The sequence below is a fragment of the Oncorhynchus keta genome, unplaced genomic scaffold (genome assembly GCF_023373465.1).
Source record: "Oncorhynchus keta strain PuntledgeMale-10-30-2019 unplaced genomic scaffold, Oket_V2 Un_scaffold_139_pilon_pilon, whole genome shotgun sequence".
Classification (NCBI taxonomy): domain Eukaryota; kingdom Metazoa; phylum Chordata; class Actinopteri; order Salmoniformes; family Salmonidae; genus Oncorhynchus; species Oncorhynchus keta.
In genome coordinates, this window is record NW_026290780.1 from 410,831 (window position 1) to 429,153 (window position 18,323).

Here is an 18,323-nt window from a genome sequence, read left to right on the forward strand (position 1 = left end):
ATCAACTAGATTTAACGTCCTTATTGATCTATACTGTACACCAGGGGTCATCAACTAGATTTAACGTCCTTATTGATCTATACTGTACACCAGGGGTCATCAACTAGATTTAACGTGCTTATTGGTCTATACTGTACACCAGGGGTCATCAACTAGATTTAACGTCCTTATTGATCTATACTGTACACCAGGGGTCATCAACTAGATTTAACGTCCTTATTGGTCTATACTGTACACCAGGGGTCATCAACTAGATTTAACGTCCTTATTGATCTATACTGTACACCAGGGGTCATCAACTAGATTTAACTTCCTTATTGATCTATACTGTACACCAGGGGTCATCAACTAGATTTAACGTCCTTATTGATCTATACTGTACACCAGGGGTCATCAACTAGATTTAACTAGATTTAACTTCCTTATTGATCTATACTGTACACCAGGGGTCATCAACTAGATTTAACTTCCTTATTGATCTATACTGTACACCAGGGGTCATCAACTAGATTTAACTTCCTTATTGATCTATACTGTACACCAGGGGTCATCAACTAGATTTAACTTCCTTATTGGTCTATACTGTACACCAGGGGTCATCAACTAGATTTAACTTCCTTATTGGTCTATACTGTACACCAGGGGTCATCAACTAGATTTAACTTCCTTATTGATCTATACTGTACACCAGGGGTCATCAACTAGATTTAACGTCCTTATTGATCTATACTGTACACCAGGGGTCATCAACTAGATTTAACTTCCTTATTGGTCTATACTGTACACCAGGGGTCATCAACTAGATTTAACGTCCTTATTGATCTATACTGTACACCAGGGGTCATCAACTAGATTTAACGTGCTTATTGATCTATACTGTACACCAGGGGTCATCAACTAGATTTAACGTCCTTATTGATCTATACTGTACACCAGGGGTCATCAACTAGATTTAACGTCCTTATTGATCTATACTGTACACCAGGGGTCATCAACTAGATTTAACTTCCTTATTGATCTATACTGTACACCAGGGGTCATCAACTAGATTTAACTTCCTTATTGGTCTATACTGTACACCAGGGGTCATCAACTAGATTTAACGTCCTTATTGATCTATACTGTACACCAGGGGTCATCAACTAGATTTAACTTCCTTATTGATCTATACTGTACACCAGGGGTCATCAACTAGATTTAACGTCCTTATTGATCTATACTGTACACCAGGGGTCATCAACTAGATTTAACGTCCTTATTGATCTATACTGTACACCAGGGGTCATCAACTAGATTTAACGTCCTTATTGATCTATACTGTACACCAGGGTCATCAGCTAGATTTAACGTCCTTATTGATCTATACTGTACACCAGGGGTCATCAACTAGATTTAACGTCCTTATTGATCTATACTGTACACCAGGGGTCATCAACTAGATTTAACGTCCTTATTGATCTATACTGTACACCAGGGGTCATCAACTAGATTTAACTTCCTTATTGGTAACTTCCTTATTGATCTTAGATTTAACTTCCTTATTGATCTATACTGTACACCAGGGGTCATCAACTAGATTTAACTTCCTTATTGATCTATACTGTACACCAGGGGTCATCAACTAGATTTAACGTCCTTATTGATCTATACTGTACACCAGGGGTCATCAACTAGATTTAACTTCCTTATTGATCTATACTGTACACCAGGGGTCATCAACTAGATTTAACTTCCTTATTGATCTATACTGTACACCAGGGGTCATCTAGATTTAACGTCCTTATTGATCTATACTGTACACCAGGGGTTCAACGATTTAACGTCCTTATTGATCTATACTGTACACCAGGGGTCATCAACTAGATTTAACTTCCTTATTGATCTATACTGTACACCAGGGGTCATCAACTAGATTTAATGTCCTTATTGATCTATACTGTACACCAGGGGTCATCAACTAGATTTAATGTCCTTATTGATCTATACTGTACACCAGGGGTCATCAACTAGATTTAACTTCCTTATTGATCTATACTGTACACCAGGGGTCATCAACTAGATTTAACAGGGGTCCTAGATTTAACTTCCTTATTGATCTATACTGTACACCAGGGGTCATCAACTAGATTTAATGTCCTTATTGATCTATACTGTACACCAGGGGTCATCAACTAGATTTAACTTCCTTATTGATCTATACTGTACACCAGGGGTCATCAACTAGATTTAACGTCCTTATTGATCTATACTGTACACCAGGGGTCATCAACTAGATTTAACGTCCTTATTGATCTATACTGTACACCAGGGGTCATCAACTAGATTTAACTTCCTTATTGATCTATACTGTACACCAGGGGTCATCAACTAGATTTAACGTCCTTATTGATCTATACTGTACACCAGGGGTCATCAACTAGATTTTCCTTATTGATTTCTATACTGTACACCAGGGTCATCAACTAGATTTAACTTCCTTATTGATCTATACTGTACACCAGGGGTCATCAACTAGATTTAACGTCCTTATTGATCTATACTGTACACCAGGGGTCATCAACTAGATTTAACTTCCTTATTGATCTATACTGTACACCAGGGGTCATCAACTAGATTTAACTTCCTTATTGATCTATACTGTACACCAGGGGTCATCAACTAGATTTAACGTCCTTATTGATCTATACTGTACACCAGGGGTCATCAACTAGATTTAACGTCCTTATTGATCTATACTGTACACCAGGGGTCATCAACTAGATTTAACTTCCTTATTGATCTATACTGTACACCAGGGGTCATCAACTAGATTTAACTATTGATCTATACTGTACACCAGGGGTCATCAACTAGATTTAACTTCCTTATTGATCTATACTGTACACCAGGGGTCATCAACTAGATTTAACTTCCTTATTGATCTATACTGTACACCAGGGGTCAACATCAATCTATACTGTACACCAGGGGTTTAACTAGATTTAACTTCCTTATTGATCTATACTGTACACCAGGGGTCATCAACTAGATTTAACTTCCTTATTGATCTATACTGTACACCAGGGGTCATCAACTAGATTTAATGTCCTTATTGATCTATACTGTACACCAGGGGTCATCAACTAGATTTAACGTCCTTATTGATCTATACTGTGTACACTTATTGATCTATACTGGGGTCATCAACTAGATTTAACTTCCTTATTGATCTATACTGTACACCAGGGGTCATCAACTAGATTTAACTTCCTTATTGATCTATACTGTACACCAGGGGTCATCAACTAGATTTAACGTCCTTATTGATCTATACTGTACACCAGGGGTCATCAACTAGATTTAACTTCCTTATTGATCTATACTGTACACCAGGGGTCATCAACTAGATTTAACGTCCTTATTGATCTATACTGTACACCAGGGGTCATCAACTAGATTTAACGTCCTTATTGATCTATACTGTACACCAGGGGTCATCAACTAGATTTAATGTCCTTATTGATCTATACTGTACACCAGGGGTCATCAACTAGATTTAATGTCCTTATTGATCTATACTGTACACCAGGGGTCATCAACTAGATTTAATGTCCTTATTGATCTATACTGTACACCAGGGGTCATCAACTAGATTTAACGTCCTTATTGATCTATACTGTACACCAGGGGTCATCAACTAGATTTAACGTCCTTATTGATCTATACTGTACACCAGGGGTCATCAACTAGATTTAACTTCCTTATTGATCTATACTGTACACCAGGGGTCATCAACTAGATTTAATGTCCTTATTGATCTATACTGTACACCAGGGGTCATCAACTAGATTTAACGTCCTTATTGATCTATACTGTACACCAGGGGTCATCAACTAGATTTAACGTCCTTATTGATCTATACTGTACACCAGGGGTCATCAACTAGATTTAACGTCCTTATTGATCTATACTGTACACCAGGGGTCATCAACTAGATACTGTACACCAGGGGTCATCAACTAGATTTAATTGATCTATACTGTACACCAGGGGTCATCAACTAGATTTAACTTCCTTATTGATCTATACTGTACACCAGGGGTCATCAACTAGATTTAACGTCCTTATTGATCTATACTGTACACCAGGGGTCATCAACTAGATTTAACGTCCTTATTGATCTATACTGTACACCAGGGGTCATCAACTAGATTTAACTTCCTTATTGATCTATACTGTACACCAGGGGTCATCAACTAGATTTAACGTCCTTATTGATCTATACTGTACACTGGGGTCATCACCACTAGGGTTATTGATCTATACTGTACACCAGGGGTCATTTAACGTCCTTATTGATCTATACTGTACACCAGGGGTCATCAACTAGATTTAACTTCCTTATTGATCTATACTGTACACCAGGGGTCATCAACTAGATTTAACTTCCTTATTGATCTATACTGTACACCAGGGGTCATCAACTAGATTTAACTTCCTTATTGATCTATACTGTACACCAGGGGTCATCAACTAGATTTAACTTATTGATCCTTATTGATCTATACTGTACACCAGGGGTCATCAACTAGATTTAACTTCCTTATTGATCTATACTGTACACCAGGGGTCTCAATACTGTACACACCAGGGGTCATCAACTAGATTTAACGTCCTTATTGATCTATACTGTACACCAGGGGTCATCAACTAGATTTAACGTCCTTATTGATCTATACTGTACACCAGGGGTCATCAACTAGATTTAACGTCCTTATTGATCTATATTGATCTAGATTTACTGTACACCAGGGGTCATCAACTAGATTTAACGTCCTTATTGATCTATACTGTACACCAGGGGTCATCAACTAGATTTAACGTCCTTATTGATCTATACTGTACACCAGGGGTCATCAACTAGATTTAACTTCCTTATTGATCTATACTGTACACCAGGGGTCATCAACTAGATTTAACTTCCTTATTGATCTATACTGTACACCAGGGGTCATCAACTAGATTTAACTTCCTTATTGATCTATACTGTACACCAGGGGTCATCAACTAGATTTAACTTCCTTATTGATCTATACTGTACACCAGGGGTCATCAACTAGATTTAACGTCCTTATTGATCTATACTGTACACCAGGGGTCATCAACTAGATTTAACGTCCTTATTGATCTATACTGTACACCAGGGGTCATCAACTAGATTTAACGTCCTTATTGATCTATACTGTACACCAGGGGTCATCAACTAGATTTAACGTCCTTATTGATCTATACTGTACACCAGGGGTCATCAACTAGATTTAACGTCCTTATTGATCTATATTGTCTATACTGTACACCAGGGGTCATCAACTAGATTTAACGTCCTTATTGATCTATACTGTACACCAGGGGTCATCAACTAGATTTAACGTCCTTATTGATCTATACTGTACACTTATTGGTCTATAGGGGTCATCAACTAGATTTAACTTCCTTATTGATCTATACTGTACACCAGGGGTCATCAACTAGATTTAACTTCCTTATTGATCTATACTGTACACCAGGGGTCATCAACTAGATTTAACGTCCTTATTGATCTATACTGTACACCAGGGGTCATCAACTAGATTTAACTTCCTTATTGGTCTATACTGTACACCAGGGGTCATCAACTAGATTTAACGTCCTTATTGATCTATACTGTACACCAGGGGTCATCAACTAGATTTAACTTCCTTATTGATCTATACTGTACACCAGGGGTCATCAACTAGATTTAACTTCCTTATTGATCTATACTGTACACCAGGGGTCATCAACTAGATTTAACTTCCTTATTGATCTATACTGTACACCAGGGGTCATCAACTAGATTTAACTTATTTCCTTATTGATTTCTATACTGTACACCAGGGGTCATCAACTAGATTTAACGTCCTTATTGATCTATACTGTACACCAGGGGTCATCAACTAGATTTAACTTCCTTATTGATCTATACTGTACACCAGGGGTCATCAACTAGATTTAACGTCCTTATTGATCTATACTGTACACCAGGGGTCATCAACTAGATTTAACTTCCTTATTGATCTATACTGTACACCAGGGGTCATCAACTAGATTTAACACCAGGGGTCATCAACTAGATTTTATTGATCTATACTGTACACCAGGGGTCATCAACTAGATTTAACGTCCTTATTGATCTATACTGTACACCAGGGGTCATCAACTAGATTTAACGTCCTTATTGATCTATACTGTACACCAGGGGTCATCAACTAGATTTAACTTCCTTATTGATCTATACTGTACACCAGGGGTCATCAACTAAGTCCTTATTTTAACTGTCCTTATTTATCTATACTGTACACCAGGGGTCATCAACTAGATTTAACTTCCTTATTGATCTATACTGTACACCAGGGGTCATCAACTAGATTTAACGTCCTTATTGATCTATACTGTACACCAGGGGTCATCAACTAGATTTAATGTCCTTATTGATCTATACTGTACACCAGGGGTCATCAACTAGATTTAACGTCCTTATTGATCTATACTGTACACCAGGGGTCATCAACTAGATTTAACGTCCTTATTGATCTATACTGTACACCAGGGGTCATCAACTAGATTTAACGTCCTTATTGATCTATACTGTACACCAGGGGTCATCAACTAGATTTAACTTCCTTATTGATCTATACTGTACACCAGGGGTCATCAACTAGATTTAACGTCCTGATTGGTCTATACTGTACACCAGGGGCCAGGGTCAGAACATAATTACAAATCAGTTGTAGACTGCAAGAAGCCCTAAACAGATGTCATATTTGACTAAATCATAATTTCAAATCTTGCTAACATTTGTAGGCGATATGATCACGTCTCTCTCTGATACGTGAGAATACTTGGGATCAGAGGTCCAAAATGTAAATCACTTGGAGAATATTTATTTCCTGGTGTTCGTTGTCTTCTATGTTCAACAATGAACATGTACATTTAAAAAATATATATATATATATATTTTTGCCTCCAGTTGGGGAACCCTGCTGCACTCTGGGTAAATTACACACTGCCTGCTGCAGTGGAGTACAGAATGTTGGGGAACCCTGCTGCACTCTGGGTAAATTACACACTACCTGGCTGCAGTGGTGTACAGAATGTTGGGGAACCCTGCTGCACTCTGGGTAAATTACACACTGCCTGCCTGCAGTGGAGTACAGAATGTTGGGGAACCCTGCTGCACTCTGGGTAAATTACACACTGCCTGCCTGCAGTGGAGTACAGAATGTTGGGGAACCCTGCTGCACTCTGGGTAAATTACACACTACCTGGCTGCAGTGGTGTACAGAATGTTGGGGAACCCTGCTGCACTCTGGGTAAATTACACACTGCCTGCCTGCAGTGGAGTACAGAATGTTGGGGAACCCTGCTGCACTCTGGGTAAATTACACACTACCTGGCTGCAGTGGTGTACAGAATGTTGGGGAACCCTGCTGCACTCTGGGTAAATTACACACTGCCTGCCTGCAGTGGAGTACAGAATGGTTGCAGGATTTCTCAATCGCCCCAATCTGAAACAAAACCCCAGAAATACAAGACCTCCTCCCTTCCCCCCCTCCTCACATCTCTACTCACTCTCTCTCCCTCCTTTCTTTCTTTCTTTCTTTCTTTCTTTCTTTCTTTCTTTCTTTCTTTCTTTCTTTCTTTCCCCTCTCCCTTCGTTCTTTCAGTTGTATTGAGTGGTGAGCTTGTCCCTCTCTTTCAGATTAGACTTCAGTGAGGAGGGAACAAAGCCAACACACTTTGCTCCCCTGAATAGGTGTTAGAAACCAAATCAGCCCTCTTAGTTTCCCTTTATTCCCTTCTGTCTCTCTGTCTCCCTCTCTGTCTCTCTCTCTGTCTCTCTCTCTGTCTCTCTCTCTCTCTGTCTCCCTCTCTGTCTCTCTCTCTGTCTCTCTCTCTGTCTCTCTCTCTCTCTCTCTCTCTCTGTGTCTCTGTCTCTCTCTGTGTTTCTGTCTCAATTCAATTCAATTCAATTCAAGGGCTTTATTGGCATGGGAAACATGTGTTAACATTGCCAAAGCAAGTGAGGTGGACAACATACAAAGTGAATATATAAAGTGAAAAACAACAAAAATTAACAGTAAACATTACACATACAACAGTTTCAAAACAGTAAAGACATTACAAATGTCATATTATATATATATATATATATATATATACACAATGTACAAATAATTAAAGGACACAAGATAAAATAAATAAGCATAAATATGGGTTGTATTTACAATGGTGTTTGTTCTTCACTGGTTGCCCTTTTCTCGTGGCAACAGGTCACAAATCTTGCTGCTGTGATGGCACACTGTGGAATTTCACCCAGTAGATATGGGAGTTTTTCAAAATTGGATATGTTTTCGAATTCTTTGTGGATCTGTGTGATCTGGGGGAAATATGTCTCTCTAATATGGTCATACATTGGGCAGGAGGTTAGGAAGTGCAGCTCAGTTTCCACCTCATTTTGTGGGCAGTGAGCACATAGCCTGTCTTCTCTTGAGAGCCATGTCTGCCTACGGCGGCCTTTCTCAATAGCAAGGCTATGCTCACTGAGTCTGTACATAGTCAAAGCTTTCCTTAATTTTGGGTCAGTCACAGTGGTCTGGTATTCTGTCTCTCTCTCTCTCTCTCTCTCTCTCTCTCTCTCTGTGTCTCTCTCTCTGTGTCTCTGTCTCTCTCTGTGTTTCTGTCTCTCTCTCTCTCTCTCTCTCTCTCTCTCTCTCTCTCTCTCTCTCTCTCTCTCTGTGTCTCTCTCTCTCTCTCTCTCTCTCTCTCTCTCTCTCTCTCTCTCTCTCTCTCTCTCTCTCTCTCTCTCTCTCTCTCTCTCTCTCTCTCTCTCTCTCTCTCTCTCTCTCTCTCTCTCTCTCTCTCTCTCTCTCTCTCTCTCTCTCTCTCTCTCTCTCTCTCTCTCTCTCTCTCTCTCTCTCTCTCTCTCTCTCTCTCTCTCTGTGTGTCTCTCTCTCTCTCTCTCTCTCTGTGTCTATCTCTCTCTCTGTCTCTGTCTCTCTCTCTCTCTGTGTGTGTCTATCTCTCTCTCTGTGTCTATCTCTCTCTCTGTCTCTGTCTCTCTCTCTCTCTCTCTGTGTGTGTCTCTCTCTCTCTCTGTGTCTCTGTCTCTCTAAGGAAGGAGAGAGGGGCGGAGGGGGAAACAGGACCGTGTAACACCAAACTCCTCTCTTTCTTCTTGGCTTTTCTTCTCTCTCCTGTACTCCACTGACTCACACACCTCCCCTCTACATCCCTCCCTGCCTCTGCCTCTCCCCATGCCAGGATATGCATCTCTCCATCCATTGTTCAGCAACCAGGCCCCAGCAAAGGGAAGGAGGGAAGAAAAGGAGAGAGAAAGACCCCTACAACATTATAATTAACTGGAAGTTGAGAAACAGCCCTCTCTTGATCAGGCCATTCCCTTCTCCTCCACCTCATTCCAGCCCTCTCCTCTTTCTACTCCTCTTAATCCTCCCCTACTTCACCCTTCTGTGTGAGAGAGTAAAGGAGAGAGAGAAAGTGAGAAGGAGCGTTAGAGAGCGAGAGAGGGGGAGCGTTAGAGAGGGAGAGGGAGCATTAGAGAGCGAGGGAGAGGGAGCGTTAGAGAGGGAGAGGGAGCGTTAGAGAGCGAGGGAGAGGGAGAGGGAGCGTTAGAGAGGGAGCGTTAGAGAGGGAGCGTTAGAGAGGGAGCGTTAGAGAGAGGGAGCGTTAGAGAGGGAGCGTTAGAGAGGGAGAGGGAGCGTTAGAGAGGGAGAGGGAGCGTTAGAGAGGGAGAGGGAGCGTTAGAGAGGGAGAGGGAGCGTTAGAGAGGGAGAGGGAGAGGGAGCGTTAGAGAGAGAGGGAGAGGGAGCGTTGGAGAGGGAGCGTTGGAGAGCGAGGGAGAGGGAGCGTTGGAGAGGGAGCGTTGGAGAGGGAGCGTTGGAGAGGGAGCGTTGGAGAGGGAGCGTTGGAGAGGGAGCGTTGGAGAGGGAGCGTTAGAGAGGGAGCGTTAGAGAGGGAGCGTTAGAGAGGGAGCGTTAGAGAGGGAGCGTTAGAGAGGGAGCGTTAGAGAGGGAGCGTTGGAGAGGGAGCGTTAGAGAGGGAGAGGGAGGGTTAGAGAGGGAGAGGGAGCGTTGGAGAGGGAGGGAGGGTTAGAGAGGGAGAGGGAGCGTTAGAGAGGGAGGGTTAGAGAGGGAGAGGGAGCGTTAGAGAGGGAGGGAGGCGTTAGAGAGAGAGGGGAGCGTTGGAGAGGGAGCGTTGGAGAGGGAGAGGGAGCGTTAGAGAGGAGGCGTTAGAGAGGAGAGGGAGCGTTAGAGAGCGAGGGAGAGGGAGCGTTAGAGAGGGAGAGGGGAGGGTTAGAGAGGGAGCGTTAGAGAGGGAGAGGGAGGGTTAGAGAGGGAGAGGGAGGGTTAGAGGGAGAGGGAGGGAGAGGGGGGTTAGAGAGGGAGGGGAAGAGAGGGAGAGGGAGGGTTAGAGAGGAGGGAGAGGGAGGGTGAGAGAGGGAGAGGGAGAGAGAGAGAGAGGAGGGAGAGGGAGCGTTAGAGAGGGAGAGGGAGGGTTAGAGAGGGAGAGGGAGGGTTAGAGAGGGAGAGGGAGGGTTAGAGAGGGAGAGGGAGCGTTAGAGAGGGAGAGGGAGCGTTAGAGAGGGAGAGGGAGGGTTAGGGAGAGGGAGGGTTAGAGAGGGAGAGGGAGCGTTGGAGAGGGAGGGTTGGAGAGGGAGGGTTAGAGAGGGAGAGGGAGCGTTAGAGAGGGAGAGGGAGCGTTAGAGAGGGAGCGTTAGAGAGCGAGGGAGAGGGAGGGTTAGAGAGGGAGAGGGAGCGTTAGAGAGAGAGAGGGAGCATTAGAGAGGGAGCGTTTGAGAGGGAGAGGGAGGGTTAGAGAGGGAGAGGGAGCGTTAGAGAGGGAGAGGGAGGGTTAGAGAGGGAGAGGGTGTGTGTGTGTGTGTGTGTGTGTGTGTGTGTGTGTGTGTGTGTGTGTGTGTGTGTGTGTGTGTGTGTGTGTGTGTGTGTGTGTGTGTGTGTGTGTGTGTGTGTGTTTGAGGAAAGGGGATGATGGTGTTTTCTTCATCTGTTTATTCACCTGTCATTGGTTCTGATAATGATTACTAGGCCCCCCCTCTGTTTCTCTCTCCTTCTCCCCCCTCCCCCCTCTGTTTCTCTCTCCTTCTCTCCCCTCCCCCTCTCTGTTTCTCTCCCCTCCCCCCCCTCTGTTTCTCTCTCCTTCTCTCCCCCTCCCCCTCTGTTTCTCTCTCCTTCTCTCCCCTCCCCCTCTGTTTCTCTCTCCTTCTCTCCCCCCCCCCCCTCTGTTTCTCTCTCCTTCTCTCCCCTTCCCCCTCTGTTTCTCTCTCCTTCTCTCCCCTCCCCCCCTCTGTTTCTCTCTCCTTCTCTCCCCTCCCCCTCTCTGTTTCTCTCCCCTCCCCCTCTGTTTCTCTCTCCTTCTCTCCCCTCCCCCCCTCTGTTTCTTTCTCCTTCTCTCCCCTCCCCCCCTCTGTTTCTCTCTCCTTCTCTCCCCTCCCCCTCTGTTTCTCTCTCCTTCTCTCCCCTCCCCCTCTGTTTCTCTCTCCTTCTCTCCCCTCCCCCCCTCTGTTTCTCTCTCCTTCTCTCCCCTCCCCCCCTCTGTTTCTCTCTCCTTCTCTCCCCTCCCCCTCTCTGTTTCTCTCTCCTTCTCTCCCCTCCCCCCTCTGTTTCTCTCTCCTTCTCTCCCCTATCCCTCTTTCTCCATCCCTCTCTCTCCCCTCCCTCCCTCTGTCTCCCTCCCTCCCTCTGTCTCCCTCCCTCCCTCAGTCTCCATCTCTCTCTCCCCTCCCTCCCTCTGTCTACCTCCCTCCCCTCCCTCCCTCTGTCTACCTCCCTCCCCTCCCTCCCTCTGTCTACCTCCCTCCCCTCTCTCCCTCTGTCTCCCTCCCCTCCCTCCCTCCCCTCCCTCCCTCCCTCAGTCTCCATCTCTCTCTCTCTCCCTCTGTCTCCCTCCCTCCCTCCCTCCCCTCCCCTCCCTCCCTCCCTCCCTCCCTCCCGCTGTCTCCCTCCCTCCCTCCCGCTGTCTCCCTCCCTCCATCTCTCCCTCCCCCTCCCTCCCCCTCCCTCCCTCCCTCCCTCCCTCCCTCCCTCCCTCCCTCCCTCCCCTCCCTCCCTCTGTCTCCCTCCCTCCCTCCCTCAGTCTCCATCTCTCCCCTCCCTCCCTCTGTCTCCCTCCCTCCCTCAGTCTCCATCTCTCTCTCTCTCTGTCTCCCTCCCTCCCTCCCTCCCTCCCTCCCTCCCTCCCTCCCTCCCTCCCTCCCTCCCTCCCTCCCTCCCTCCCTCCCTCCCTCCCTCCCTCCCTCCCTCCCTCTGTCTCCCTCCCTCTGTCTCCCTCCCTCCCTCAGTCTCCATCTCTCTCTCTCCCCTCCCTCCCTCAGTCTCCATCTCCCTCCCTCCCTCCCCTCCCTCCCCCTCTGTCTCCCTCCCTCCCTCTGTCTCCCTCCCTCCCTCAGTCTCCATCTCTCCCTCCCTCCCTCCCTCCCTCCCCCTCCCTCCCTCCGTCTCCCTCCTTCCCTCAGTCTCCATCTCTCTCTCTCCCCTCCCTCCCTCTCTGTGTATCAGGTGACAGGGGGATTGGGGTTGATAATCAGGGTCTGTATTTTCTCATCAGTCTTAAATCAGACCAATTACACGCTAGCTGATGGAGAGCATGGTCAGGTTGATGTAGGGTGATAAGAAACACACACACACAGATACAGACAAACACACACACACACCCACACAGATGCAGACAAACACACACACTCCCCTCTAGGATTAAGCGCTCTGTCTCAGGGTATCTGCCTCTCTTATCAGAGACAACCATCCCTGACATGACCTGTCTCCTGCCATGGCTGCAGTGTTACACACACACACACACACACACACACACACACACACACACACACACACACACACACACACACACACACACACACACACACACACACACACATACACATGTATACACACATTTACTTAAGGTTATTGTGATGTGCAGTACCAGTCAAATGTTTGGACACACCTACTAATTCAAGGGTTTTTCTTTATTTTTACTATTTTCTACATAATAGTCAAGACATCAACACTATGAAATAACACATATGGAATCATGTAGTAACCCCAAAAGTGTTAAACAAATCTAAATATATTTTACATTCTTCAAAGTAGCCACCCTTTGCCTTGATGACAGCGTTGCACACACTTTAGTTTGGTGATGGCTGGTTTGGTGTAGTAATGACATGTGTTCCTGTGTAAGTGGTTTAGTTTGGTGATGGTTGGTTTGGTGTAGTAATGAGATGTGTTCCTGTGTAAGTGGTTTAGTTTGGTGATGGCTGGTTTGGTGTAGTAATGAGATGTGTTCCTGTGTAAGTGGTTTAGTTTGGTGATGGTTGGTTTGGTGTAGTAATGAGATGTGTTCCTGTGTAAGTGGTTTAGTTTGGTGATGGCTGGTTTGGTGTAGTAATGAGATGTGTTCCTGTGTAAGTGGTTTAGTTTGGTAATGGCTGGTTTGGTGTAGTAATGAGATGTGTTCCTGTGTAAGTGGTTTAGTTTGGTGATGGCTGGTTTGGTGTAGTAATGAGATGTGTTCCTGTGTAAGTGGTTTAGTTTGGTGATGGTTGGTTTGGTGTAGTAATGAGATGTGTTCCTGTGTAAGTGGTTTAGTTTGGTTTGTAGTAATGAGATGTGTTCCTGTGTAAGTGGTTTAGTTTGGTGATGATTGGTTTGGTGTAGTAATGAGATGTGTTCCTGTGTAAGTGGTTTAGTTTGGTGATGGTTGGTTTGGTGTAGTAATGAGATGTGTAAGTGGTTTAGTTTGGTAATGGCTGGTTTGGTGTAGTAATGAGATGTGTTCCTGTGTAAGTGGTTTAGTTTGGTAATGGCTGGTTTGGTGTAGTAATGAGATGTGTTCCTGTGTAAGTGGTTTAGTTTGGTGATGGTTGGTTTGGTGTAGTAATGAGATGTGTTCCTGTGTAAGTGGTTTAGTTTGGTGATGGTTGGTTTGGTGTAGTAATGAGATGTGTTCCTGTGTAAGTGGTTTAGTTTGGTGATGGTTGGTTTGGTGTAGTAATGAGATGTGTTCCTGTGTAAGTGGTTTAGTTTGGTGATGGCTGGTTTGGTGTAGTAATGAGATGTGTAAGTGGTTTAGTTTGGTGATGGCTGGTTTGGTGTAGTAATGAGATGTGTTCCTGTGTAAGTGGTTTAGTTTGGTGATGGTTGGTTTGGTGTAGTAATGAGATGTGTTCCTGTGTAAGTGGTTTAGTTTGGTGATGGTTGGTTTGGTGTAGTAATGAGATGTGTTCCTGTGTAAGTGGTTTAGTTTGGTGATGGCTGGTTTGGTGTAGTAATGAGATGTGTTCCTGTGTAAGTGGTTTAGTTTGGTGATGGTTGGTTTGGTGTAGTAATGAGATGTGTTCCTGTGTAAGTGGTTTAGTTTGGTGATGGTTGGTTTGGTGTAGTAATGAGATGTGTTCCTGTGTAAGTGGTTTAGTTTGGTGATGGCTGGTTTGGTAGTAATGAGATGTGTTCCTGTGTAAGTGGTTTAGTTTGGTGATGGCTGGTTTGGTGTAGTAATGAGATGTGTTCCTGTGTAAGTGGTTTAGTTTGGTGATGGTTGGTTTGGTGTAGTAATGAGATGTGTTCCTGTGTAAGTGGTTTAGTTTGGTGATGGTTGGTTTGGTGTAGTAATGAGATGTGTTCCTGTGTAAGTGGTTTAGTTTGGTGATGGTTGGTTTGGTGTAGTAATGAGATGTGTTCCTGTGTAAGTGGTTTAGTTTGGTGATGGTTGGTTTGGTGTAGTAATGAGATGTGTTCCTGTGTAAGTGGTTTAGTTTGGTGATGGTTGGTTTGGTGTAGTAATGAGATGTGTTCCTGTGTAAGTGGTTTAGTTTGGTGATGGTTGGTTTGGTGTAGTAATGAGATGTGTTCCTGTGTAAGTGGTTTAGTTTGGTGATGGCTGGTTTGGTGTAGTAATGAGATGTGTTTCACCCTGTGTGTCTGCTCAGGCGTATGATGTTTTTGCCAACCTGGGCATCAGTCGTCTGTTGGAACCATCTGACATGGTTCTGCTGGCCATCCCTGACAAGCTGACCGTCATGACGTACCTCTACCAGATCAGAGCCCACTTCAGTGGAGAGGAACTCAACGTGGTGCAGATAGAAGCCAACAGCAGCCGCAGCACATACAAGGTGGGTCTGTTGATGTTCTGTACATACAAGGTGGGTCTGTTGATGTTCTGTAGTAATACATACAAGGTGGGTCTGTTGATGTTCTGTACATACAAGGTGGGTCTGTTGATGTTCTGTACATACAAGGTGGGTCTGTTGATGTTCTGTATACATACAAGGTGGGTCTGTTGATGTTCTGTAGTAAAACATACAAGGTGGGTCTGTTGATGTTCTGTAGTAAAACATACAAGGTGGGTCTGTTGATGTTCTGTAGTAATACATACAAGGTGGGTCTGTTGATGTTCTGTAGTACATACAAGGTGGGTCTGTTGATGTTCTGTATACATACAAGGTGGGTCTGTTGATGTTCTGTAGTAAAACATACAAGGTGGGTCTGTTGATGTTCTGTAGTAATACATACAAGGTGGGTCTGTTGATGTTCTGTACATACAAGGTGGGTCTGTTGATGTTCTGTACATACAAGGTGGGTCTGTTGATGTTCTGTATACATACAAGGTGGGTCTGTTGATGTTCTGTAGTAAAACATACAAGGTGGGTCTGTTGATGTTCTGTAGTAAAACATACAAGGTGGGTCTGTTGATGTTCTGTAGTAAAACATACAAGGTGGGTCTGTTGATGTTCTGTACTAATACATACAAGGTGGGTATGTTGATGTTCTGTACATACAAGGTGGGTCTGTTGATGTTCTGTAGTAAAACATACAAGGTGGGTCTGTTGATGTTCTGTATACATACAAGGTGGGTCTGTTGATGTTCTGGTACAAGGTGGGTCTGTTGATGTTCTGTACATACAAGGTGGGTCTGTTGATGTTCTGTAGTAAAACATACAAGGTGGGTCTGTTCTTGATGTTCTGTTGATGTTCTGTAGTAATACATACAAGGTGGGTCTGTGATGATGTTCTGTAGTAAAACATACAAGGTGGGTCTGTTGATGTTCTGTAGTAATACATACAAGGTGGGTCTGTTGATGTTCTGTGTAATACATACAAGGTGGGTCTGTTGATGTTCTGTAGTAATACATACAAGGTGGGTCTGTTGTATACATACAAGGTGGGTCTGTTGATGTTCTGTAGTAAAACATACAAGGTGGGTCTGTTGATGTTCTGTTGTTGATGTTCTGTACATACAAAACATACAAGGTGGGTCTGTTGATGTTCTGTACTAATACATACAAGGTGGGTATGTTGATGTTCTGTACATACAAGGTGGGTCTGTTGATGTTCTGTAGTAAAACATACAAGGTGGGTCTGTTGATGTTCTGTATACATACAAGGTGGGTCTGTTGATGTTCTGTAGTAAAACATACAAGGTGGGTCTGTTGATGTTCTGTAGTAATACATACAAGGTGGGTCTGTTGATGTTCTGTAGTAAAACATACAAGGTGGGTCTGTTGATGTTCTGTATACATACAAGGTGGGTCTGTTGATGTTCTGTAGTAATACATACTATGGGGCCACTTCTCCTGTTAAACCTCGTATTCATCTCCAGCACCACTGTTTCTATACTCTATGGGGAAACTGCTTTTTTCTAAGTTCTGTTGTCAAAGAGAAGAAATGAGAAAATGTCCCTGTGTGAGGTCATCAGGGTCCCCTGAGCAAATGTCCCTGTGTGAGGTCATCAGGGTCCCCTGAGCAAATGTCCCCGTGTGAGGTCATCAGGGTCTCTGAGCAAAAGTCCCTGTGTGAGGTCATCAGGGTCTCTGAGCAAATGTCCCCCGTGTGAGGTCATCAGGGTCTCCTGAGCAAATGTCCCCATGTGAGGTCATCAGGGTCTCTGAGCAAATGTCCCCGTGTGATGTCATCAGGGACCCCTAAGCAAATGTCCCCGTTTGAGGTCATCAGGTTCTCCTGAGTAAATGTCACCGTGTGAGGTCATCAGGTTCTCCTGAGTAAATGTCCCCATGTGAGGTCATCAGGGACCCCTAAGCAAATGTCACCGTGTGAGGTCATCAGGTTCTCCTGAGTAAATGTCCCCGTGTGAGGTCATCAGGTTCTCCTGAGTAAATGTCACCGTGTGAGGTCATCAGGTTCTCCTGAGTAAATGTCCCCGTGTGAGGTCATCAGGTTCTCCTGAGTAAATGTCACCGTGTGAGGTCATCAGGTTCTCCTGAGTAAATGTCACCGTGCGAGGTCATCAGGTTCTCCTGAGTAAATGTCACCGTGTGAGGTCATCAGGTTCTCCTGAGCAAATGTCACCGTGTGAGGTCATCAGGTTCTCCTGAGTAAATGTCACCGTGTGAGGTCATCAGGATGTCTTTATTTATTTTGATTCAGTGACTTTCAACAACTAGTTCCCAGCCTGGGGGAGGATGTTTGACTCGCTGTGTCCCAGCGAAACTCATATTAGTTGGGGGGGAGGATGTTTGACTCGCTGTGTCCCAGCGAAACTCATATTAGTTGGGGGGTTTGTGAGAAAGAGTTATACAACTAAATTAAAATGTTATTATTATTCTTGTCATTAAAGGTGGGAGACTTCGAGACAGACACCAACGCCTCTATCGGCCAGGACAAGTTCTATGCTGAGCTAAACGTCAGTGACGCTAATGCCCAGACCACTGGATCCAGTGGGGACGTTAGCATCGGAGCTAACGGCGCTAGCGCCAGCAATGGAGCCGTGGGGAAAGAGGAGGAGGAGATGGAGGTGGTGAGGAAGAGTGAGACTGTATCTTTCTCCCTCCCTGACTTTGGGGTGTCCCCCTCCTCCCCCAGCTCGCCCCCCCTCCCCTTGCCCCGTGCGGCTCTATCCCCCACCGCCACAGAGTCCTCCCACCCCAGAGCCGCGCCTCGCTCCCTTGCCACCACACCTCTGGGAGACGATCGTCGTCAACTACAACTACCCCTGAAGGCAGTCACCCTGGACCTGAGCCAGCTCCCTCTGAGGACGGAGAGAGGGATGGAGAGAGGGACGGAGAGGGGGATGGAGAGAGGGATGGAGAGAGGGATGGAGAGGGAGGGACGGAGAGGGAGACGGAGAGGGAGACGGAGAGAGGGACGGATAGAGGGATGGAGAGAGGGATCGAGAGAGGGACGGAGAGAGGGACGGAGAGAGGGACGGAGAGAGGGACGGAGAGGGAGACGGAGAGAGGGACGGAGAGGGACACGAGGCAGCAGGAAGGGATGAGG

At 45.0% G+C, this 18,323-nt stretch overlaps 1 protein-coding gene across 1 annotated transcript in view; it reads left to right on the top strand.

The window, feature by feature from the left end:
• ehbp1 (EH domain binding protein 1) overlaps positions 1 to 18,323 on the top strand; it is a 421,276-nt gene that overhangs the window by 239,328 nt on the left and 163,625 nt on the right. Inside the window, 2 exon segments of the mRNA XM_052513761.1 lie at positions 15,020 to 15,202; positions 17,665 to 18,323. Coding sequence (XP_052369721.1) covers positions 15,020 to 15,202; positions 17,665 to 18,323 — 842 coding nt within the window.